A 26,040-nucleotide genomic window follows, 5' to 3' on the forward strand; every position below is an offset into this window, starting at 1 on the left:
GGCCAACGCCTTCGGCCTCATCCCAGTGCAAAACATGAAGAACTTTCCCCAACATCCATTGGATATACCATTTTCTCCACTGATATATATTAATATGTACATGGACATGAATGAATATATGGGATATTATGGTAAACATATATAATCCAATATACTTGGCTTAGAACATGATACATACCATTTTAGTGCCTTCTTAATTTCAGGATTACTATATTCGAAACATCTTTGTCTTCTGATCTTGTCCAAAATTACTATATAATAGACCTTGTTGTATACATGGATACCAAGTAGAGAGTAGCCGTAAATTGCACAAACTAGCAAATAAGGGACCGCAAGATAGCAGCTGCCTTTTTTAACCAATTTGTTCCTATATGGATCAATGAAACCAAAGGTGTATAAGGAAAATCAGCAGAAATAACCCAATGAGAAACTTAAAATCTTTCAAGATGGTAAGAACAGTTACTGAACCTGTGGTACTCTATACAAGTGTAGTTTGGCTAATGCAAAGGATAGAAAAGCAACATTAGAGGAAAACCTGAAATAATCCAGGCACCAATGGAATGATGATGAGTGAGAATTAGGTACGATGTTGGGAAGATTTAAAAGAGATTTACAGAGCCAATTAATTAATGGTGCTAATGGCATCTAGACTAGCAGTATTGGCCTTGAGGAGAGGAAATGGATAGTCATCACTCCCCGGAGAAGCGGAAGGGGATTGGTGTGGGGTGGCAATGGTGGGGGTGGGGATAGGATGAGCCGCAATGCGAGCATACGGCTAGCTACCTCAAAGAGCTAAAGCCAGCGTCGCAAACCGAGGGCGCGGCTCTGATGGATGGTGTAGTTACATGCCGTGGATGGCCTACCTCTCCAAGGAGCGAGCCATTGCTGTGACTAGGGGTGATAATGGGCCCAACATATTAGCCTATAAAATGTGAGGGCTGGACCCAAATAGAGTTGGGCTGAGACTTAATAGATTTTTGAGCTAAAAATATTTGAAGGCTAAGATGGATTATGAAAGGGCCCATGGGCCGTGGCACATTACCACTCCTAGCTGCGACACGTGAGGAGTGAACGGCGAAGGGGCGGCAAACTCATTGCATCAGCGGCAGATAGTTTTCACAATTTTTTATGAAAAATATAGGTATCATATATTTTTCACAATAGTAAATGTTTGTAGCACAATCCAATGCATCTAGAAAATGTCTGTCACATATTTTTCGTAATTGTTTGGTATGTTTTTCATATAGTTCAATGCCTCTAGAAAATGTCTCTACCACATATTTTTCGTAATTGTTTGGTATGTTTGATGCACACTTTAATGTCTCTAGAAAATGTCTCTACCACATATTTTTCACAATTGTTTGGTTTGTTTGTCACACAATCCAATGCCTCTAGAAAATGTCTCTACCACATTTTTTTCACAATTATTTGGTATGTTTGTCACAAAATCCAAACCCTCTAGAAAAATGTCTCTACTCTCTTATAGACATAAAAAATGTGACTATAAAAATATTGCAAGATACAAAGGCATTTTATAAAATGTGTCATCATTTGTATAGGCAATTCACCGTAAGGCCCCAATGAGGTATTTTTGAAAATGCCTCTATAGTAATAAAAAGATGTCTCCGTAAGGTATTTTTGTTATACTAACATGTTAAACATTACTTTCTAATATAATGAAACTGGAAGCAAATTTTTCCTCCTTTTGTTTGATGGGTGTAGAACAAAATTATACAACACACACTAAATTAATGCCCCTAATTGCACATGTACTATACCATTTCTTATAATGTGGATCACAATCTTTGTCCCTTTTTTTTGCCTCAATGCAAATATAATCGACTAACCCTGCGCTCACTGCTACTTCAGAATAGTAAAAAAAAAAGGGGGAAGCATTATACTAAAGAACAAAGAAGGGTGCATTTGAAAATTTCAAGATAGAGAGCTCAACTGCAAACTATTTCAAAAAGATGCCACTACATACACTTTAGGCATTACATTGCCAACATTATTCAATAATTTTAAGATATAGCGCTTGAGTGATATTGTTTTTAAAAGCAAATGACATGTTGCGCCACAGACACTTCAAGCATTACATCGCCGGCAGTATACGAGGCAACTTTCCCCCAATCTATAGAGGTACGACCTCAGTGGAAAGGAAAGTGCACATCTCCACGGTATTCATCGTCACCAAACCATCCGCTACTAATAGTCTCTCTTAGTGTTCCTAATGGCAGATCTCATTGAGCACGTCGTCCGCAACATGATGAGGAAGATGAGCTATATTGGAAGGTATGGTGCACAAGCCCTACTCCCACCGCTGTTGCTGCAGGTAGTAAAAGGGAAGTAATAATACTAAAGAAACAAGGCAAAGGTCATGACATATGGCTCAATTGCAAATTATTTAAAAAAAATAAAGAGGAAACGGTGTACCACACCACGAACACTTTAGGCATTGCATCACTAGTATTATTCAATAATTTTAAGATATAGGCTCAAGCGTTACATCGCCGACAGTATACTAGGTTACTTCCCCCAATATATAGAGGTACTTCAACGGAAAGGAAAGTGCACATCTGCACGTTATTCTTTGTCAAGCGTTACATCGCCGGCAGTAAAATGGGCAACTTTCCCCCAATATATAGAAGTACTTTAGCGGAAAGGAAAGCGCACATCTCCACAGTATTCATAGACACCAAACCCTCCACTGCTAATAGTCTCTTTTAGTGTTCCTAATGGTAGGTCTCATTGGGCACGTCGTGTTGTTCAGCCAAGAATTGTGGTCAGATATCCCAGATCCACAATATGATGAGGAAGATGAGATATATTGGAAGGCATAGTAAAAGGGAAGTAATAATAATAAAGAAACAAGGTAAAATTCAGGACATATGGCTCAATTGTAAATTTTTCAAAAAAAAATGAAGAGGAAACTGTGTACGCACCATAAACACTTTAGGCATTTTATCTCCAGCATTATTCAATAATTTTAAGATATAAGTTCAAGCGATATTATTTTTAAAAGAAAATGGTGTGTCGCACTACAGACATTTCAAGCGTTACGTTGCCAACAGTATGCAGGGCAACTTTTCCCCTCTATTTAAAGGTACCTCAGCAGAAAGGAAAGATTCATCGTCACCAGCTCCTTCGTCGCTACTAGTCTCTCTTAGCATTCCTAATGGCAGGTCTCATGGAGCACGTCGTGTCGTTCGGCCAAAAATTGTGGTCGGATATCCCAGATCTACAACATGATGAGGAAGATGAGCTATATTGGAAGGAATGGTGCTCAAGCCCTACTCTCACCGCTATTACTGCAGGTAGCTGCCATCTCATGCCTATTGAGGGTTATGGTAAAGATGCTATCATTTTTGCGCATAACCATGAACCGTCGACAGGTAAACTATTTGATACTTGTGATGATATTTGATTGTTTTTTAAGCTTGCAGTTGTTCTTTTTGCACAGTTCATGTTGACAGATGTAGATCTGAGTTTGAGATACGTAGTATTTCCAGTCTGAAGAATAAGTCAAAGACCTATGTGTAATCAACCCATATTTTCAATCTTCATTAGTTTTAAATGGAAGTTCATGATATTAAAAAACTTGAGTTTGATCTCTTTGGTTATTCATGAGGACTCAAAAAGTTTAGATCTAAAGATCCAAACTTTTGAATAGTTGTATTGTTTTTTCTTTTTTTGGTTTTGTGCTGCACACATAACTTTTATCATGGTAGATTTGGATATGAGGGCATACAAGATGTTCATTTCTTTCTCAAAAAGTACATGGAGATCTAGTAGAGTAGTATTGAAATCATCATCTATATGATCTGTTTAACTTTTTCAATAAAGAAATAGTATTACTACATGAAAGTTTCACTTTATAGACATATTTCATTGGTTTACACAGCGAATCCACTAGAGTTCATGACAATTAAATAAAATCTCACTAGTTAGGCCCTCTAGAAAAAAGTTGGAGCAACATTATATGAGAACATATTACCTATCTTCGGGGACAAGAGTTGAACGACCTATCTATCTACTTCCCGTAGCCCAGGACGGGCGTCGTCATCTAGGCACGACTTCTTATTTTGATCTCCCCCTATGCCTAGGACGGTGTCTGTGCCAAGAGCCATAGTGAGTTGTTGTTTCCATTTGTTTCTTCTTTCTAGAGCGTAATTGTATTTTACATAAATAGTGTCATGTTTCACTACCAAGTGCATTCTTTTTACAAAACCTTACTCAATTGGATCTAGATCGGATGGCTTAGATTTCACAAGAGTCCATTTCATGAAAAAAAAATCAGACAGCTGTAAATTTTCTTAAGACTAATAAGTAAAAAATATTTATTATTATTCTATATAAAACTAAAAACATTTCAGCAACATTATCTCAGCCGTTTCACCAACCTTTTTTTTGTCCTTTTCCTGGTACATACCCTGCACCCATTCATGAAATCAATTGAATATGACCAAAGCACTTCCAAAGAAGGAATCACTCAAACCAGTACTAGCACATTCAAGGTGCTTAATTAAAACACTAATTTAAGCATAACCAACCAAACATCTGCACCTGTTCCAGCCACTAGCCAGCCAGAAGCAGAATTCCACCGCACGAATCTCAAAGCACCGATCGATGGGTCCCCACCTGTCAGGCAGGGGGAGGGCAATTTGGTCAGAGGGAAATCCCAACGGGCCAATTCAGATGCTCGCAGGAGGATAACTCCACTGCCTGCGGTGGCACTGTGCCAGACAAAAACTCTCCCAGAGAGAGAAAAATTCAGCTTCTTTGCTCTGTGAAAATGTGAATGCCAACAGTGCATTGGTTAAACCAACATGGACCCCACCTTTCAGGGGTACATTTTGCATCCTTTCTCATCTCAGAACCCATCTTTTCATTTACTTTTATGCTTGTAAGAAAAAAAATAAATTTTAAAACTTAATGTGAAGTTGATTTTATATATGGTTCAGTCATAATTTATTTCACAGTATTTTCTTTTGAACCGCTTAGGACATTGTAAAAAAATACGCATGAATTATTTTTTATTACTAACTAGCAGTACGAGGGTATGTTTAGTTTGTGAAAAGAAAATTTTTGAATGTCACATCGGATGTTTGACCAGATGTAGGAAGGGGTTTTCGTACACGAATAAAAAAAACTAATTTCATAACTCACCTGGAAACCGCGAGACGAATCTTTTGAGCCTAATTAAGCCGTCATTAGCACATATGGGTTACTATAGCACTTATAGCTAATCATAGACTAATTAGGCTCAAAAGATTAATCTCGCGATTTTCATGTAAACTGTGCAATTAGTTTTTGTTTTTATCTATATTTAATGCTCCATACATGTGTCCAAAGATTCGAGGTGACGTTTTTAGAAAAAAAAATTTGGAACTAAATCAGGCCTAAGCATAAATATAAACTAAACAATGGACTATCGGTCTCTCTCTACTCCTATGACAAGGAAAGTATCTGCCGGATTTATTTCTCACCTAGAAAAAAAAATAAGTCTAGAGAGAAAGGGGCTGTTGGAATTAACTTAGTAGGAGAGAGAAAGCTTATAGCAAGGGGGGTAGTAATGGCGTGTACTCACTCGAGTAGTCATGTACAGCAGCTTCAGTTCATCCATTTCTACTACTACTCTTTCTCTCTCATCTTTACTTGCAACTTCTGATAGGCTGCTGCTGCCTGTGTTGTGTGTGTGATCGGTCCCTGTGGCTTCTTTTGGCCACCACAGCCTTTTTGACGTTTCCCGGAGCACTTCTCTTTCTCTCTCTCTCATTCTCTCTTTCTTCCTCGCGCTACAGACACTGCTCTTGCTGCTGCTGTTACTGCTTGCTTGCTTGCTTCCCTCCGCTTGCTCAGCTGGAAAAGAAAATCTGAATATTCGCAAGAAACTGATCTTGTTCATTTTAGGCATTCATTCATTCATTCCTGCAGCTAGCCGTTTCGATTCTGGGGCTATAAATCGGCGCCTTGCTGGGTTGCTCTTCCTACTTGTGCTTAGTTTCTTTTGCGCTGTGTTTAGCGTTGGTTGGGAAATTTTTGTGAGGGTGAGCATTCTTGACAGGTGAGAGCATTTGCTCATGGTGATCTTTTTTTTTGGTTGGTTTTCTTGGCTTTCTTGATCTTTGTTTGAGGGTTTTGCAAGTAGAGTTGATGTGTCCTGGAATGGTTCTTGATCAGTGATGAAAAGAAAAATCTTGTCTCTGCGATTTTTGCTCCATGTTTTGGGAGATTAAGGGCGTCAATCTTTGCAAGCCAGCTGACAGATTGTTGCAGGCCTGAAAGGCACATTTTTTTTATTTTTTGTTCAGGGCTTAAAAGGGGTTTGCTTTGTTTCTCTGGGGAATTCTTCCTGTGGCATCTGATTCTCATAGCCTATAGGCCAATAAAGTTGCTTAAAGCTTCCTTCTTTACTGCTTTCCTTTCCTATCCTATCTTATTTAACTACCCACTCAATCACATTTATTAAGCCTGATTTCTCTTATTGATTGCTCATTGTGGCAATTGTTAGATCACCCTGAACAAGCAGAAGAACAAGGGGGAGAAGTTCCTGCTTCTGTAGAGATGGCTGACATGAAGCAAGAGGAGATCAGCCATCCACCAATGGATCAGCTGCAGGGGCTGGAGTACTGCATAGACTCCAACCCATCCTGGGGTAAGTTTGTCATTTCACTCAAGCTCCTTTTTTTTTTATGTACAGATAATGATTTCACTGAAGTGACTAGGATTGTAGGGTTCATCTGTCTGTTCCTTGTCTGGTATTTAATTTTGTGTGATTTAATTTTCATGGTACAGGGGAGGCAATTGCCCTGGGGTTCCAGCATTACATCCTTTGCCTGGGGACGGCTGTGATGATCCCCACCTTACTGGTTCCACTCATGGGTGGAAATGCTGTAAGAATCTTTTCACTGTTTTACCATGCCATTTTATCCATTCAGCTATATACTCATATCTGGTTATTGAAATCATTGTAGTGTGTATCCTGTAATAATAAATGCTACTACTTTCAAGATGAATCTTCTGGTTAAATGCACTGGATTTATGTACCTTTGTAATTAAGCTTGTGGAATTTAATAGTATGAAACAAAAGTTGTACTCTGCAGATCAGATAAATGAATTTTGGTACCTACCTCCTGTTCCATAAGATGCTCGTAGGGAGAGGGCTCTAGGAATGATAGTATAGTACCCTCGAATTAGTTGGTCACTTCACTTGCATGTGTCCAGCAACTCTCTTTCCAGATAATGATGTTTTTAGTCACTGTTTTTGTGATGGAGTGCATGCTGATAGGTACATGTTTGTCTGTTTTGTTTCCAGCATGACAAGGCAAAGGTGGTGCAAACCATGCTGTTTGTGACTGGGATAAACACAATGCTCCAAACTTTGTTTGGAACTCGGCTTCCGACCATCATCGGAGGCTCATATGCGTTCGTCATCCCGGTTATATCGATAATAAAAGACCCCTCCCTGGCACAAATAACTGATGACCATACTGTAAGCATGCCATGGTTTCTTTTTACCCTTCTAGATAGTCAATATCATTAGTGGTCATTTCAGCATCACAAGTTTCTTTTATTTATTAAAAGTTTCCTTTTCTTATATAATGATTAAATGCTTCCTTTATCCTATTGCAGAGGTTTATCATGACTATGAGAGCCATACAGGGAGCTTTAATAATATCCTCCTGCATCCAAATAATTCTTGGCTACAGCCAGTTGTGGGGGATATGCTCCAGGTACATACAACTTCCTCGTGTCCAATTTGATCGTATAGTCCAAATATCCGAATTCTTGCTTTGTCCATACTAGACAGTATTTTCCTCTTCTTAACTTGTATGGACAAGTGAACATGAGACTGAGCAGTGTTTTGGTTTACTTATATTGCAAGTAAGGGTTGTCTTCTACCAAAGCCTTTTTTGTGTGTTTGTGTAACTTTTGGCATCATGCGTGTTGACATTAGGAGCACATGATCAATCAGTAGATTATGCCCTGGTTATTCTTTATAATAGCCCTGGTTGCCCTGGGCCCTTAGGACATCCACTTTGTTTTCTCTCAGTGTGAGAAGTGGGCATCACTTTAGAGACAAAGTGCATCATGCTAATATACTAAAATCAAAGAGTGCCAAATGCCAATTATCCAAAAGTAATAGGACATGGCTGCGACCCTTCGGATTGACGATAAGAATCTTAAAATTTCCCGGTTGTCATGTTGCAGGTTCTTCAGTCCACTTGGGATGGTTCCGGTGGTTGCGCTGGTGGGGCTCGGACTTTTCGAGAGAGGATTCCCAGTGGTAAAGTCTCTAGTGCTGTTTCTTTGCTGAACCCGCTTACTCTCTATCTGTATCTTAACTGGTTATCGGCACTACGCAAACATATGCTTCCTAGTTGGGAGCTTTCAGCAGGACCATTTGGGATCATTTCAAATGGTTGGAACCAAAAGTTGAAGTGTTTCGTTTCTATGATAGAATTATACACACTAGCATTTTCAATAAATCATGATGTTTTGAGTAGCATCAAACACATATTTACGCTTCGGAGGATTATCAATTGTACAATGTCTAGAATATAAGTATGCTCTATGTCTCCTTACTTGGTTGTTAAGCTAACATATGGACATTGTGTTTTTAGATTGGGAGGTGCGTGGAGATTGGGCTTCCAATGCTTGTCCTGTTTGTTGCCCTTTCCCAATATCTGAAGCATGTTCAAGTGCGGCATTTTCCGATATTGGAGAGGTTCTCAGTGCTCATTTCGATCGCGCTTGTCTGGGTTTATGCTCACATCCTCACAGCAAGTGGGACGTACAAGCATACCTCTCTGCTCACCCAGATAAACTGCCGAACCGACCGTGCCAATCTCATCACCTCAGCAGACTGGTTTGTACTTTGTTGATTTATGTTCAGTTTTCATCTGATCTTTTGTAGTAGATCTCTAATGGTAATCATTTTTAAAAAAAAAAATCTTCAGGATTGACATCCCATACCCACTGCAATGGGGTCCGCCAACATTCAGCGCGGATCATGCGTTCGGTATGATGGCTGCTGTGGTGGTGTCCTTGATAGAGGTAACATTTCATTACTGTCAATTCTATACCAAGCGGTTTAAGACAAGGATCTTGTTAGCATATGTCATTATATTGATCTGATTTGGTTGACAATTTTGTGAGTGATTCAGTCAACTGGAGCATTCAAGGCTGCTGCCCGTTTGGCCAGTGCGACACCCCCACCACCATATGTCCTCAGCAGAGGCATTGGATGGCAGGTTTGTTTCTTCATTTCTGCAAATGTTCAAAGATTACACAATGCAAGGCCATTCTTAAAATCCTAGTAGTGATCAGATTAGTAAAATCTTCAGCCTCATGAATGCAAGACCTTAGAATGAATTTGAGCATCTGAGTAGCATTAGGAATTTAGGATCTTGACTTAATTGAAGTCTGAACATAGCTGCGCAAAAATATGTATTCTGATTTTGATCAGGAGTATAATGCTTTTGCCCTTTATGTGAACAATCAGGGAATTGGGCTGCTGTTTGATGGGCTATTTGGTACTGGAACTGGCTCCACGGTCTCTGTGTAAGTGTTTTCCTTCTTTTTCGAAAACTATTTACTCTCCGATATCCTTTAGCACTATCATGTATTCCTAACATAATGCATACGATTTCGCCAACGCAGAGAGAACATTGGTCTTCTTGGATCAACCAGGATTGGCAGCAGAAGAGTGATACAGATATCCGCTGGTTTCATGATCTTCTTCTCCATCCTAGGTAGCACATTTTCTGTGCAAAAAGATAATGATCCTGAATCACTTTTTCCTGGTTCTCAACACTTATCATGGTTTCAGGGAGATTTGGGGCTCTGTTTGCTTCGATTCCATTCACAATGTTTGCCGCCATATACTGCGTCATGTTTGGATATGTTGGTAAGTATCTTAGATCTCAAAATTACCGATGTTCTTCTCATATCTTTCACCAAGATTTCAACCCTCTACAACACGCCTTGCTGGATCTTAATTTTCAGGTGCAGTGGGGCTCTCATTCATGCAGTTCACCAACATGAACTCGATGCGCAGCCTCTTCATCGTCGGCGTCTCTCTCTTCCTCGGCATTTCCATCCCGGAGTACTTCTTCCGCTACACCATGAGCGCTCTGCACGGCCCTGCACACACCAGGGCAGGATGGGTATGTGCACTCAGCCACTGAAACTGAATTTTTTTTCTGAAGTTGTGTTCTGAAATTTATAAGCCTCATGATCATTTTTTTTCTCTTTTCTCTGTGTGATGCAGTTCAATGACTACATCAACACCGTCTTCTCCTCGCCCCCGACCGTCGGTCTGATCGTCACGGTGGTCCTCGACAACACGCTGGAGGTGAGGGACGCGGCGAGGGACCGGGGGATGCCATGGTGGGCGAGGTTCAGGACGTTCAGAGGCGACAGCCGGAACGAGGAGTTCTACACCCTGCCCTTCAACCTCAACCGGTTCTTCCCTCCATCTTAAAAGAAAAGCTCTTGGAGGCAAAGTTGAAGGAGAGCTACTGCAGCATTAGGAATGGAAGCCGGCGATTGAGTGAATCTAACCATCCCCACCATGGTTGTAATTGTGGTTGTGTTCTCCATAGTGAAACTAAGGTAGAGAGGTAGATGTAGAAGGAGTAGAGCAAAAGAAAATGCTGGGAATGGCTAGAAACTCCAGTCTTTACCAGCAAGAACAAAAAAAGGATGGAAATTGGTTGGGTTTGATGGAATGCTTGCCTGGATTCATTGTACATGCATTTTGAGTTCATGGTTAGTGATGAGCAATGAGTTTAATTTTATCTGTTTCAAAAAAAAAGGAAAAGGGGATTCTCAGACGAAAAGAATTTCTATGTGGATCTGGAGTTCTAGACTTCTGCTGAACTTCGTGTACTCCATGTGATTCCTCGCAGGCATGATACAAACATTACTTGCATTTACGGTATGTCATGATTTTTTTTTTAAAAAAAAGATCTTGAGCAATACATTGGCTATTTGGGTTCATCGATTCCCCCGGTGCTGCACAGATGAGGAGATTTAAAAAAGTAAAAATTAAAATTGAAATCCGACCTGCCGGATTCGAACCAGCGACCTAAGGATTGATCTGCAACGACTACAGTCCTCCGCTCTACCAACTGAGCTAAGGTCGGTTTGTTTTCCAGTTTGATCCAATTATTATTTCTTTAAAAGATGATCGCAAAACAGTTTCGCAGATGCAGCTTTTCGAAGGTAAATTGCTTGATTTATTTGCACGGAGATGCATACTATTCATGAAAAGGCAACACACACACTTCTCCCATCGCGCGTCAAACAGTTGACAGTTCGCACATGTAAACATTCCTGTTACAGCAGAAAGTTTGGAAACCTTTTACATACACGGAAACAAAAAAAAAGCAGTAAAGCATGGTATACAAAGTGCTAAAACGTACTTCCTCCGTTTATATTCTAAGTCATTTGGCTTTATTTTTAAGTCAATTTTTTTAAGTTTGACCAAATTTATAAAAAATATACTAACATTTTCAACACAAAACAAAAATGTTATCAAAATATATTTAATACTAAATTTAATGAGAGTAATTTAGTGTTATAGATGCTGCTAATCACAGACGACAGGCAATCACTAGCCCATCTGCACCAGTTTCATCTCCCCAGAGAGACTCCAACCTTTTGATACTTTGTGAAGAAAGCAAAAGGTTCGACACACTAAAAGAAAAATACTTTGTATAAACATTTTTCTAGTACTACCTCCGTTTTTTAATAGATGACGCCGTTGACTTTTTCTTACATGTTTGACCATTCGTCTTATTCAAGAAAATTACGTAATTATAATTTAATTTTTTATGAGTTTTTTTATCACTCATAGTACTTTAAGTGTGATTTATATCTTATACATTTGCATAAAATTTTTGAATAAGACGAATGGTTAAATATGTGAGAAAAGTCAACGGCGTCATCTATTAAAAAATGGAGGGAGTATTGTAGAGGCACTTTTTAAATGCCTTTATAGTACTATAGATGCATTTTAAAAAACGTCTAATAAGTGTCTTATGGTGAATTGTCTCTACAAATGAAGAGATATTTTATAAAATGTCTATAAGATGGTAGAGGTATTTTACAGAGACATTAAATTGTATCACAAACATATGAAACCAGTCAAAAAAGGAGAATAAAATAGTTTCCTTACTTTTGTCAAGCTTTGAACTCACGATTTCTTGGACAAATAAACTTTATCTTCACTTCAATAACCAACTCAACTCCATGTCATTATTTGTATGTTTGTGCATTTAGTTACTTATATTTAGTCCTTTAGTGTACATTATCATTCTAAAAAGTGTCTCTACATAGTTTAAAATGTCTTTAGAGAATGCCTTTACATATCAGACACATTTTACGGTGCCGAAAGAATATATCTACAAGATAAAATCTAATAAAATAAGCTAAAAATGTTTCTACAGTAAAAGTTTTATAGGCAATTTTTAAAGTGCCTCTATAAAGTGACTCTACACTATAAAACTTCCGATCTTAGAAGAAATTTGCAAAACGCCTCTATAAAGTGACTCTACACTATAAAACTTCCAATCTTAGAAGAAATTTGCAAAACACCTCTACAAAAGTGCCTCTATATGAGGTTTTTGTTGTAGTGACAAGTGATCCACAAAGTTCTGGGAAACTACGTTCTCACCTACATGGAATTATACAAAGCCCATAGAAAGATAAAGCAATCCTTTCCTTGTCAATTCAAGTCAAGACAACCCATCCCATGGATATCCATGAATGATGAATCATGAACTTGATGACATGAGAGGTAGAACGGAAAGATTTCATGTCTAGGGTGAGGAATTGAGAATTTGCACTGGGCTACGCAACTCATGAATGAACAAAAAAACGGGAGAGAAAATACATAAGGGACCCAACCCAACAAAGGGCCAGATCAATATAAACTAGAGTTGCCGATCAAGTCATGATAGTGTTGGAAATATAGAGACATAGATTAAATAAATCATGACATTAAATATGTAAACTACACAATAACATGTATACGACAAATACACATAAGAAAAATTAAACATACGAAATATGATTGAGACATACCCGATGGTTCTGATTTTGTTGTGGAAACGTGTGGTATGGATGATGACGACGACGTGCAACGGCGGAGCGTAAAAGAAGATGTGCCATTGTGGATGAACAACAAGCACCAAGATGTCCTCTCGCGATGCGGGGCATCGAGGACGATGGATCTGAGGACCTGCTCTCCTGATCGCACTGGGTGGGACGGATTAGACCATGAACGACAGCGCAGTACAGAGAAGGAGGTAAATCCTAGATTATTTTCGAGTGTGTTGCATGAAGGTGGCAACTTAGTATTTTATAGAGATATCAGAACGTGTGTCTAACCAAACTAGTTAAGTCATGCGTACCGAAGAATACGATGAGTTTCCAAACACCAAAAATATTAAGATGCATCTGTACAAGTCGCATTGTCGGAATCGGCTGTATCGACTTATTTAGCCCGACTCAGACCCAGCCGATCTTAACCATAGCCGATCTGGACTCCAGCCGATTCCTACTCTACTTTCGAACCCGATCTCCGCCTCTGACTCCACTTTGATCAAATTCTCTTTCCTGACACAGATGTTACCAAATTTGGTTGTTAACACATGCCCCCCAAGTCCGGGATATTCGATAATGTTCCGTATTTGTCGTATACCGACTCCGAGCAAGTTTCGCACTCCACCGCTTTTGACCGTTATTCCAGCACTTTAAATGCTAACCATTACCCCCGAGAAATCTCACGCCGTGACTTCCGTTTTCACCGCTCAAGCGAAACCTTTTCTCTCTCTTCTCGGGCGATTCCTCCGGCGCAAAGGCGACTTCCTCCCCGACGAGATCTCCGCCCACACCAATGTCGTCTTCCGCCAGCCCATCTGGTGCACCATCGACCGAATACGCTGAGGTAAGTTCTCATCGGCTAAATCCCCTTCTTTAACAGCAAATCGATCTTCTCCAATCTCATATTGCTCTCTCCCTCGGAATTGCTTTGGATTTGTAGTACCTCTCCAACCTAGTTGCGATTCCCAGTCTGTCGCATGAAAATCACTACTTTCTTGGCCCAGTCGACAATCCAGACCCCACCAAGTTCATTATTGGTGAAACCAATAGGATCCCCTTCAGATTAACCAACCCAGATCTAGGTCACTGGAAGAATACCTTCAAATCCTGGCCATCTCTAGAGAAAGTTCCACCAGAAAAGAGTTGGACCACATGGTTCAAACGTGTATCAGCCTGCAAGAGGGTTCACTGGGATGAAATTGGAATCGGCCAAGCACTTGACCTTACTATAGCAAACTCAGCCAAAGATGAACCCCTGATGGCAGCTGCTTCTTACTTCTGGTCAAACACCGTTAATGCCTTTCTGTTCAATCAAGGGCCGATGACTCTAACTCTCATAGATATCAGTATGATCACGGGTCTGGATGTCACCTCGTCGGCCAACCCTATGAGTTTGAACACAAAGAACCAATATGACTTCAAGACCAAAAGCATAGGAGGTTGGTCAGGCTATGTAGCGACATACATGGGCCAGGGCTCGGTCACCCCTCGAGAACATGTGGCCTTTTTGTTAATGTGGCTAGAAAAATTTCTTTTCTGTGGATCAAGTTGCGGCCCCACAACCAACTGGCAATTTCTAGCTGAAGCTCTAGAAACAAAGAGATAATTCCCCTTGGGCAAAATTCTCCTCGGTTATCTATACCAGATGTTGAACAATGCATCGGCTAAGATAGCCGTCGGCTCAGTAGTTGGAGCAGGTGGACCCTGGTGGCTGCTACAAACCTGGTTAAACCTGATAGTTATGAAGGTTATCAATCGACCATCCGTATCAGAAGCTGAGTTCCCAAGACTAGAGCCGACTGTAGGGGATGATGGAGAAGAGCGTACTCATCGGAGATGCACATCATACGGAGAATACGCTTCTACACCAACTGATGCTGGAGCAAAACTATCGGCTGAACTGCTAAAGGATTGGTTTTGCAGCTTCTATGAAGGTTTTCAAAAAGATGCTCGAGTTTGGTTTCTTTATGAAGACTCTACAGAACTTGAACACCCAATGGACTTCAGATTCGAAGACATCAACCACGAAGTATACCAATCATCTAGGGAAATTTTCTCGGCTGCAATCAGCCCATGCATCCTTCCTGTTGGCATTCATCAAGGAAGAAACATCCAAGCTTCCTATGAATTCTATCATCCAATGAGCTCAGCTAGACAACTTGGAATGGGCTAACTCCCAATCGGCTTATTCTTTGTTGACAAGATCCAATGCCGAGGAGGAATTTCATCGACCCTGATGATGGATTGGCTGCTTAGCCTTCAAGGACCCCCTCTGGGCAGTATTGACAATATAGAACTGGAAACGTTCAGAAGCAAGAGAGCTTTGACAGGTGGTGGGGTGAATGGAAACTGCATTTATTCCACCAACCAGCTTCAATGTATATGACAGACCTCTTTCCAGATGTTGTCCCTCAAGTAAGTCTTCAACTTTGCTCAATTTCATTTAAATAGTGTTTGGCCAATTAATCTCAACTAATCCTCCTTTTGATTTGCAGACAACAGAATCATCCCCTCCTCATCAAAGCAACAGTGGCAAAGACATCCAATATGCCCCAGGTTTAATTCCTAACGGAGGTGGGCTATCTCCTCCGGTTATCGGCTATGATGCCCCTAAAACCTCAGCTCTTCTTCAAGGGCTCACCAGGGAACCAGCCGATGCCGGCAAAAAGAGGAAAACCAGATCGTCGACTGTAAGCATCTTAGCCCCAACAAAGAAGAAGAAGACAAAGAAAACAAGCCAGCCGATGATCTGCCTACCCTAGATCCATCCATCGAACAAGCTCTGGATGAAGAGATAATTGAAGATGAAGTTGATCAGGCCGCAGCCGAAGTAAGTGATACTGAAAGAACACCATCGGCTTCGCCTAAGCAAACCCCTCCAACTCCTTCTGCTCCGGTTCACTTCTCAAGGGTAAGTATCTCTCTTTAATTCCTTTCATAACTACTTTGTCTTATAGCCGATCATTCCCAAGTCTTATAATTGCAGAAAAAGAAGACTGCAGTGAAGAAGAAATCGGCTGCAACAACATCTAAACCAGCTCCATCAGTAAGATAGTTTTAACTTTCATTAGTTAATTCTTTAGCCGATTCCGTCTGACACTTGTTTCCTTTCAGCCTTCTCCTCCTCCTTCTCCTCCTGTACAACAATCGTCAAGTAACCAGACCCCTTCAGCTGTGAGGAGTCATCACGTCGAGGAAGAAGAACAACCAGCTGCCCCTGCTATCCCAGTAAGTTCCTTTTTGTCTCAACAAGCATTCAGATCGGCTATAACTGTTTAACCTCTAACTGCTTCCAAATTGTCGCTGCAGGTATTAGCCGATCTTTTCTCTTTTGACATCAGAGATTATCTTGATGAAGGAGAAGAAGATACCACAAGCAAAGCCTTAGCCCCTTTAACTGATGATGTGAAGAAAACTCTAGGAAGTATCTTGGATCGGCTAGAAGCATCATCACTAGATAGCTTGGTGGTTGATTGTGGCTCAATCAGGGCTCGGTTGCATGAGATTCAGGCTCTAATCCCAGATGAGTTAGCCGATATCCTTACCCCAGCTGTCTATCTTGAGCAACACCAATTCAAACTGGAAAAAGCCAAGCTAAGACTAGCCGAACGGCGAGAGCGCAAGGATATTGAGGCCACCATCCAAGCTAACCGACAACTTGTGCATGAAGAGAAGTCCAAGCTTGATCAATTATCTGAAGGCCCAATCAAGTCTAACATTGATCGGCTCGAGGCTCGCAAGATTGAACTCTTAGCACAACTTGAAGAATGCAACGTTGAGCTGGACATGGAACACAAAAAACTAGCCGATCTCCCCAAGTCTATTGAAGAACAGAAAGCAAGACTCAAATCGGCTATCAAGCATGTTGCTGAACTGACCAAGTCCCTAAAAGTTATCCCTGGAACCAATGCTCAAGATGCCCAAGCCATAGAAGAAGTGAGCAGATTAGGCAGAAGGCTATATCGGCCATCCAGCGATACTTATCTCAATAATCTTTGTATAATAGGACTTAGAATTTTTGTAATCGGCTAAGACACTCTGATACTTTACTGTCTTAACGACCCTTTGTGCCGATTAATATGACTTTGAAATTTGCTCGAAAATTTTGCACTGCATTTTGATATATATGTGCCCCCCTAGTTTTGCAATGTCAAGAGCATTGATAAAATTAGAAAACAACTAAGGGCGATATAACAATATTGGCCATCTTAAGGCGATGTAAACACATCGGCTGTCATGCATTGGTAATAGTAGCCGATCATGCGTTAACCCAAACACTTGGGTAATATTTCTTCAAATATTTGCCATTGAGCGCTCGCCCATAAACTTCACCATCAAGCCCTTGTAACATATATGCTCCCTTAGACACAACCTTATGAATTTGGAACGGTCCTTCCCAATTCGGCGACCACTTGCCGAATTTACTATCACGAGTACCAATCGGCAAAATCAGCTTCCATACAAGTTCTCCTTCCGAAAAATCTTTAGGTACCACTTTCTTATTATAATGCCGAGCCACACGTTCCTTACCCCTAGTAACCTTCGCAAGGGCTCGCAATCACGACTGAACCAAATCCTCCCTTTCATCAGCCATAAGATTGTAATACTCATCGGCTGTTAAATCGTTTTGCAACTCCGTTCATCGAGAGCCGATTCTAACCTCCCATGGCAAAATAGCCTCATGACCATAAACAAGTTTGTAAGGAGGAACTTGAATCGATCCATGACAAGCCATCCTATAAGACCATAATGCTTCGGCCAACCGAGTATGCCATTGCCGAGGATAATCGGAAATTTTCCGCTTGATAAATTTGATCAAACTTTTATTAGACGCCTCGGCTTGCCCATTAGCTTGTGCATAATAAGGTGAAGAATTCAACAACTTGATACCCACGCTATCGGCAAACTGAACAAACTCATCGGACACGAAGATTGAACCTTGATCCGTAGTAATAGTTTGAGGAAGACCAAATCGGTAGATTATGTGCTCCTGAACAAATTGAATAGCATCCCCAGAATCAACTTTCTTCAAAGGAATCGCCTCTACCCACTTGGTGAAATAATCAGTTGCCACCAATATAAATTTATGCCCTTTACTCGATGGTGGGTTTATCATACCAATCATATCAATTCCCCAACCTTTGAACGGCCATGGTTTAATAATAGGATTCATAGCCGACGCCGGTGCTCGCTGAATTGCTCCGAACTTCTGACAATCCTGACATCCCTTATAATATCTGAAACCATCTTCCAGCATTGTCGGCCAAAAGTACCCTGCACGCCGAAGCAACCACTTCATCTTGTGAGCCGATTGATGAGTACCACATATCCCTTCGTGAACTTCGCCAATTGCAACCTTAGCCTGATCGGCACTCAAGCACTTAAGTAATACCCCATCAATCGCCTGATAATAAAACTCATCATCCAACAATGTATACTTTAATGCCTTATATCTTAGTTTCCTAGAAGCCGATTGAGATAGATTACTCAAATACTGATGCACATCGTACCTCCAATCATCAGCTGACATTGCTGCAATTTCAACTTTAACATCATTGATCATTGGCTTATACCCCGACGCCCCTTGAGCCAAATCATTAGCTTCAAGATTTTGTTCTTGAGATACATGCTTTAAGGTAACCAGCCGAAACTCTTTCATTAGTTCCAGGCACTTCTCATTATAAACCATCAATGTATCGTTCTTACATTCATATTCTCCTGCCAATTGGCTGATTACTAGCAAAGAATCCCCTATGATTTCAATGGTATCGGCTTCAACTTCCTTGAGTAATTGCAACCCCTTGAGCACTGCTTCATACTCATCTTGATTATTGGTCGCATATGGTTTAATAGTATAAGCAAACTCGAAACATGCCCCCCTAGGGGAAATTATAACTAAACCGATGCCACAACCATGAGTGCATACCGATCCATCAAAGAATAAAGTACATGGCACTATCTCAACCGAGCCGATTGAATCATCACGATGTTCTACAATAAAATCGGCTATAGCTTGTCCCTTAATCGCTTTCGGTCATTCATACCGAAGATCAAACTCAGTCAAGGAAAATATCCACTTTCCAACTCTTCCCTTTAATATTGGAGCCGATAGCATGTACCTGACTACATCAGCTTTGCATATAACATTGCACTCTTTAGATAGTAGATAATGCCTCAACCTTGTACACGAAAAATACAGACACAAGCATAACTTCTCCACAGGAGAATACCGAGTCTCAGCATCCAAGAGCCGTCGACTGAGATAAAATACAACTCGCTCCTTCCCTTCCAACTCTTGAATCAAAACCGAGCCAATTGACTTCTCACCAGCCGATAAATACAACCTAAATGGTATTCCTTTCTGTGGAGGAATCAAAACAGGAGGAGAGCTGAGATACTCCTTAATATTATCCAAAGCCTTTTGCTACTCTACCCCCCAAGTAAATTGCTAACGGCTTTCAACCTCAATAAGGGTGTAAAAGGTTCCAACCTTCCAGACAAATTTGAAATAAATCTTCTAACAAAATTTATCTTGCCGGCCGATCATCTCTTGTAGCTCTGTCTTATTTTCTGGAGGCTGAATCTTCTTGATAGCATTAACGCTCCGTTGGGTCACCTCGATCCCCCTTTCATGAACAAGAAACCCCAAAAAATGGCCGGCCGACACACCAAAAGCACATTTTGTCGGATTTATCTTCAAGCCATATTTTCTGGTTCTCTTGAAAACTTTCCTTAAATCAGCTATGTGGTCCGCCACTTCTTTAGATTTGACAACCACATCGTCAATATAAACCTCAACCAACCAGCTGATTAAATCATGATAGATATAATTCATGGCCCTTTGATATGTTGCCCCGGCACTCTTCAAACCGAAAGTCATGACGACCCATTCAAATAAGCCGATTGCACCAGGGCATCTAAAAGCTGTTTTATGGATATCCTCTTCGGCCATAAAGATCTGAATATACCCTGCATTCCCATCCATAAAACTCAAAATTTTGTTCCCTGATGCGGCATCAACCAGCTGATCGGCTACTGGCATTGGATATTCGTCCTTTGGTGTAGCTTTATTTAAGTCTCGAAAATCAATGCACACTCTGACCTTGCCATTCTTTTTAATAACTAGAACTATGCTAGAAACCCATTCAGCATATCGGCAGGGACGAATAAAACCAGCATCATACAATCATTTGATCTCAGCTTTAACAGGTTCAAGCATATCGCCTTTACATCTCCTCGGAGGTTGCTGGCGTGGTCTAACCCCTGGCTTGATAGGTAGCCGATGTTCAACAATCGATCGGCTGAGTCCGGGCATCTCATAATACTCCCGCGCGAAGCAATCTCTAAACTCTTTTAGGAGTTCTATCAGCTTGGTTCTAAACTCTAGAGACAAAATTTTGCTAATAAACGTCGGCCTTGGCCGATCACCTGGACCTATGTCTATTTCTTCCAACTCATCGGCCAACATAAAACCTTGACCTTGCTTGTCATCGAGATCATCTACTGTATCCTTAGCGTAGACATTTGAACCCTCCATGACGCCCTGAAAGTAATAGCTTGGGTTCTCCATCTTTGATTGGCTGTATATCAGAATCGGACACTTTTAGAAAATCTCCATCCCAGACTTTTCCAGATAAACAATCAAGGCCATCCATCTCCCAAAGGGCTAAATCGGCACTGGCCACATTAACTGACCTGTCGGCTGGCACGATCTCGATCTTGTCGCCTTGCCATTGAATCAAGCATTGATGCATAGTCAAAGGGATGCAACAATTGGCGTGAATCCAATCCCTTCCAAGCAACAAGCTGTACGAACCCTTCCCATCGATGACAAAAAACGTGGTAGGAGTAGTCTTGCTGCCGACTGTCAGCTCCACGTTTAGAACACCCTTGGTCTCCGATGGATTACCACCAAAGTCTTTGAGCACCATATTTGTCTTGATGAGATCCTCGGCGTTCCTACCCAGCTTCCTGAACGTAGCATAAGGCATCAAGTTCACCGCGGCCCCACCATCGACCATCATCTTGGACATCGGCTTCCCATTGACGTAGCCATTTATATACAATGGTTTAAGATACCGATTCTCCATCCCCTCGGGTTTCTCGAACACTGCCTATTCTAATGACAGAACCAACTTAGCCGACTCCTCTTCTACTTCATCAACATCGGTCTGATCGATCCCGAATTCAGCTGACAATGTAAAGACCATGTTAATTGGTGCCGCTATAACACTCTTCCCTTTTGCCAACCTCTTCACCTCGTCAGCTGCAGCATCATCGGCTACAGGAACCTGATTCTTGACGCGCCACTCCTGTCTTGGCTTTGGTTTCCTCAGCCGATGGTTGATTTCCTCTTCAACCACCTGAAAACGCTCCCTGCTCCTCAATCTCTGGACCCTCCTTTTCTGATTCTTCATGAAAATACTAGAAGGACACCATTGATTCTTCCTGATTGCCTCATCCTCTTGGTCACAATCTTGATTCATCGGACCCAATCTTTGATGAACAGGGAGTCTCGCCTGTTTTAGCCGATTGCTCCTATTATATGATCGGCTCGAGCCCTCGATGATATCACTGCATCCAGGGCAGTTTTCGATAGATGGCAACCTCATCCCTTCATTCCAGCAGAATCTGAAGAACTCGCAACCCCAACGAGGATCAAAACCATCGTCGTATTCTTCATAATGCCTCTCCTACTGCTTATCATACCTCATTTGATACTTGTTGATAATCTTAGCTGAATTTACTTGAAAACCTTTTGCACGGGCCCTATCGGCTGCTTGACTAGTTGTATGCACCATATTAACGGGAAAAGGATTACCATCGACCTTCATCGGCTTCTTGGAATCATCAAACCTAATCTTTCCCCCTTCAATGGCAATTTGGATTTGCTGTCTAAAAACCTTGCAATCGTTAGTAGAATGAGACCTAGAATTATGCCACTTGCAATATCTCTTCTTGCCTAATTCCTCAGCCGATGGGATTGTATGACCAGCAGGGAGCTGAATCTGCTTTTCAAGGAGTAGCAAATCAAAAATCTTGTCAGCCTTGGTGATATCAAAGTCATACTTTTCCTCTTTTCTAGGACTTTTTACCCATTGGCATGGTATGACCTTTTTGCTCCTCACCCACTCGGCTGCAGCTATCTCGGAATCATCTTCTTCGTCATCCGACCCATACATGTATGGACAAACATGATTAACTTTCTTAGAGCTTTTCCTGACTTCTGCCGACCTATGCTCATGCAAGGTTACCTTCTGTATCAGATGCGATAAGCTATCAAAGTCTTCGGACGAGAACTTCTCCCTGATTGGAGGAATCATACCCTGGAAGGCCAAATCGGCTAACTGAGCATCAGTCAAACTTAAGCTGTGGAATTGCTCTCAAGTCGGACAACTTCATCTCATGAACCCCACTGTAGAAATAGCTGTGGAATTGCTTCTCCAAATCGGCCCAACTATTGATCGACCCATATGGCAAAGAGGAAAACCAAGTAAAAGCTGATCCAGACAGAGATAACCGAAATAACCTGACTCTCAGAGCGTCTACAGCCGATGCTTCACCACACTGAGCAAGGAATCGGCTGATGTGCTCATAAGTTGACACGCCTTCTTGCCCCGAAAATTTGGAGAAATCTGGAACTTTAAACCGATTGGGGAGAGGGACTCTTTCAAACCACTCAGGGTAAGGCTGCCGATACAAACTTCCAGTAACTTTTGGTTTAAGTCCAAATTGTTCCCTCATTACATCGGCAATCACATCGAGCCATGGTCGTTGCTGAGCTGCTCCTTGTGGCTGTTGTTGCATGGGCTCGAATTGACCAAACTAATATGCGAACTGGGGCTGAGCCAATCCCCCTGGCTGATATTGGGCTTGCGGGGAAGGAGGCTGATATTGTTAGCTCAAGTTACCCCCTTGGTAATTATGAAGATTCGGCTGGATGTTGCGCACCAAGTGCTCAGGAACCATCTGAGGCATCACTGTGCCGTCTGGCTGTGCATGGTGAACCAAATGTTCTAGAACGACCTAATTTACAAATTGCTGCGCAGGTTGACCACCAGGTGCTGCGAACCCGGCCGATGCATTTACTGACCCCGGGTGCTGAATCGGCTGAACGATATGCTGTCTCAACGGAGTCTGTTGGATCGGCTGCTGAAGATGCTGCCTTGGTGGCGTCTGCTGAATCGGTTGTAGAGGCTGCTGCCTTGGTGGTGTTTGCTGAGCTGGTTGTACGACTTGTTCTTGGATTGGTTGTACAACTGGCTGGATTGGTGGTGTCTGGTGAATCGGCTGCTGCTGCACTGGATCAACAATAGGTGGAGGTGGCAGAAACATGGCAGCAACTTGATCTTGGGTCGGCCGATTCGCAATTTGCCCAGTAGGCTGTGGATGCTCCCTCATTAACAACCGAGGGTTCATCGGCTGGCCTGGCGCCATAGCTGATGTAGTAGGTAGGGGAGTTGATGTTGGCACCGTCGGCTGAGTTGCGGGTGCAACAGAGGGAACCGCCTGAGAAGATGGCTGAACATCGGTGATCAAAGATCGATAATTCGGGAAGACACCCCCTTGCAAATACCCGGGCTTGCAGCCTGATGCTCAGCTATTGAGCCATCGGCTATTGTCTTCATCATGTTTGACAATGTATTGACTAGTACTCCTGACTGATTGATCAAAGCATGATGCACAGCGTAATCGACCCGATCTTGGAAGTTATTGAAAAAATCTTGTGCTAGTTCATTGTTCTGATTAAGATTTCCTCCTTGCGGCCCTTGAGCACCATCACCTTGAGCCCCATGCGCTCCATCACCTTGTACTCCATGGACTCCTTGCAGATTGTCGCCTTGATCGCTTGGGGAGCCGTCGGTAGCACCTTTAGCACTTGGCTGAGCCGAGCCACCTGGAGCTTGTTTCACCTCTCCATCTTTAGAAGAACCGGTCCCAGGACTATCAGCAACCACTTTTATTTTATACTTTTGAACAAGCGTCCCCTTGCGGGTTTGCATGAATGAGTTCAGGAACTGATCTCGTGCTTGCTGCAGTGTTGCTTCAAACTCCTCCTTCTGCTCAGGCGTGAATTTCTCCGGATCGATCGACATGACATTGTCATCAATGATGTTAGTCAATCCTAGCTTCAGTGCCTTGCCTTTGACGGAACCTGGGCTAGATGGTGGTGGTGGCTGTTTCTCGGCCATGAGGAAGAACTGACGTCTGACTTCTTACAGGTCTCACCGGGCGTGCCAAAAGCGTATTGACAGAAAACACGTGGCCTGGGAGATCTGCTTAACTCCAGTGCAGGTCCAAAGCTCGACTTCGGATGTATTAGCGTGCCAGTTGATTTCATCCTGTAATCAACAAGAAATAGAAGCAAAAAACCGTGGTTAAATCTATAAATGATAGTCGATCGGCTAGATGCCGATGACATATCATTTATCTTTGGGCCGATGTCATCTGTGTATCGATCGGCAGTCATGAATAAGTAAAGAAAAACTAAATCTACTCGATCGGCTGTAGATATTAATGATATATACTCCTTATATCGATGTATAATTAAATCAAGTGACTGGGATAGATCGGTCATCATGCCGAGACAGTATAAATCACTTAGATTGAAATATATATCAATAACAGGACTATATATGTTTATAGCGTAGCCGATTAAATAGATCTAGCGTGTATCGGCTAATACTCCGATACTACTCTATATCAGGATATTTAAGCAGGTATAATATATCAAACAAAGGCCTAACATATTTAGATACAGCAATATCTTGATATAAAGGACAGATTTAACATATCAATGAGGCATATAGAATAAATATAGTTAAATCAGATACGATCGGTTGAAACTTCAATGCTATTCTAATCAGCAACTAGAAGGCAGGCTAGAGATCGATATTCTAAACACGACTTAATAGATCAAACTCAACTGATGCAGCATTAAGTATGAAAAGAAGAACGATATCTGGACAATCAAGCCGCTAGAAGTTTCATAGAATGGTAGATATCTTATATAATCTAGATCAACATCAAGATCTAACCTAATCGGCTGCCTTCTGCATACAGATATTGGCCGATAGTAGATTAGATGGCGAAATTGCTAGAGATTATGTAAGATATATGATAACTCGACGAATTACATAAACAAGATTAGAGTATCATAAAGATGGAAGCACTAATCCTAAGAATGCAATCCGTCATAACGAATTTACTTCTTGTTGAAGATCGAAATCGATGCAGCTCAACCCGAAAGCAAGAACTCGTTAAAACAAAACTAAAGCAAAAAAGGGTGGCGATGCGCCGAGATTGTATTGAACGTGTGTGTTCAAAATTACATAGGGCTCGGGGTCTATTTATACCCGAGAATTACAAGATATGCCCATACCAGACACGACTATTATCTCTAACGAACTCTAAGATACCATAAGTCTTTGCAGCAGACTTTTGCCCATACTTATCTATAAGGAATTTACATAAAATATCCTAACTAATAGATACAATTGCCTTCCCAGGACTCCATCCGTACGTGGCAATCATCTTGAAGTACATTAACCTGAACCCGATGTCGCGTACAAGTCGTATTGTCGGAATCGGCTGTATCGACTTATTTAACCCGACTCAGACCCAGCCGATCTTAACCGTAGCCGATCTAGACTCCAGCCGATTCCTGCTCTGCTTTCGAACCCGGTCTCCGCCTCCGACTCCGCTTTGATCAAATCCTCTTTCCTGACACAGATGTTACCAAATTTGGTTGTTAACAGCGCGCCATCCCATGCTTGTGTCCAAGCACTCACCATTTCAAGGCATGTACAAAGGTAGAGTTTGATATGGGCTCTTAGTTAATACATACTCCCTCCGTACTCGTAAAGGAAGTCGTTTAGGACAATGTTTAAGTCAAACCTTGGGAATATAAATCATAAATAACTCTCA

The 26,040-nt window shown here is 41.6% G+C and overlaps 1 protein-coding gene and 1 non-coding gene across 3 annotated transcripts; one reads left to right on the top strand and one right to left on the bottom strand.

Annotated features, from left to right (window-relative positions):
- The first annotated feature begins 5,620 nt into the window (after nt 1-5,620).
- On the top strand, nt 5,621-10,754 carry LOC127782825 (nucleobase-ascorbate transporter 2-like). 2 transcript variants are annotated; one of them, XM_052310097.1, is made up of 14 exons: nt 5,621-6,064; nt 6,512-6,655; nt 6,796-6,893; nt 7,316-7,492; nt 7,633-7,733; nt 8,212-8,287; nt 8,625-8,869; nt 8,961-9,057; nt 9,168-9,254; nt 9,506-9,564; nt 9,664-9,755; nt 9,833-9,910; nt 10,009-10,169; nt 10,274-10,754. In XM_052310097.1, exons 2-14 carry the CDS (start codon nt 6,565-6,567, stop codon nt 10,484-10,486), a joined length of 1,575 nt encoding a protein of 524 aa, XP_052166057.1. In that variant the 5' UTR covers nt 5,621-6,064; nt 6,512-6,564; the 3' UTR covers nt 10,487-10,754. The 2 variants fall into 2 exon arrangements, with proteins under 2 accessions (XP_052166057.1, XP_052166059.1); XM_052310099.1 differs by lacking the exon at nt 5,621-6,064 and having other exon boundaries at nt 6,454-6,655.
- Nucleotides 10,755-11,064: 310 nt separating this feature from the next.
- TRNAY-GUA (transfer RNA tyrosine (anticodon GUA)) lies at nt 11,065-11,150 on the bottom strand. Its single transcript is given in 2 exon segments — nt 11,065-11,100; nt 11,114-11,150. It is a non-coding gene; the product is annotated as a tRNA-Tyr (tRNA).
- Between the last annotated feature and the right edge of the window lie 14,890 nt (nt 11,151-26,040).

Source organism: Oryza glaberrima, chromosome 8 (genome assembly GCF_000147395.1).
Source record: "Oryza glaberrima chromosome 8, OglaRS2, whole genome shotgun sequence".
Classification (NCBI taxonomy): domain Eukaryota; kingdom Viridiplantae; phylum Streptophyta; class Magnoliopsida; order Poales; family Poaceae; genus Oryza; species Oryza glaberrima.

What these genes read in the sequence shown, in the direction of transcription:
- LOC127782825 (XM_052310097.1), top strand. Translation starts at nt 6,565, where the DNA reads ATGGCTGACATGAAGCAAGAGGAGATCAGCCATCCACCAATGGATCAG. An exon ending in TCGAGAGAGGATTCCCAGTG is followed by an intron (nt 8,288 to 8,624) that starts GTAAAGTCTCTA and finishes TTGTGTTTTTAG; the next exon opens with ATTGGGAGGTGCGTGGAGAT. An exon ending in CTCATCACCTCAGCAGACTG is followed by an intron (nt 8,870 to 8,960) that starts GTTTGTACTTTG and finishes AAAAATCTTCAG; the next exon opens with GATTGACATCCCATACCCAC.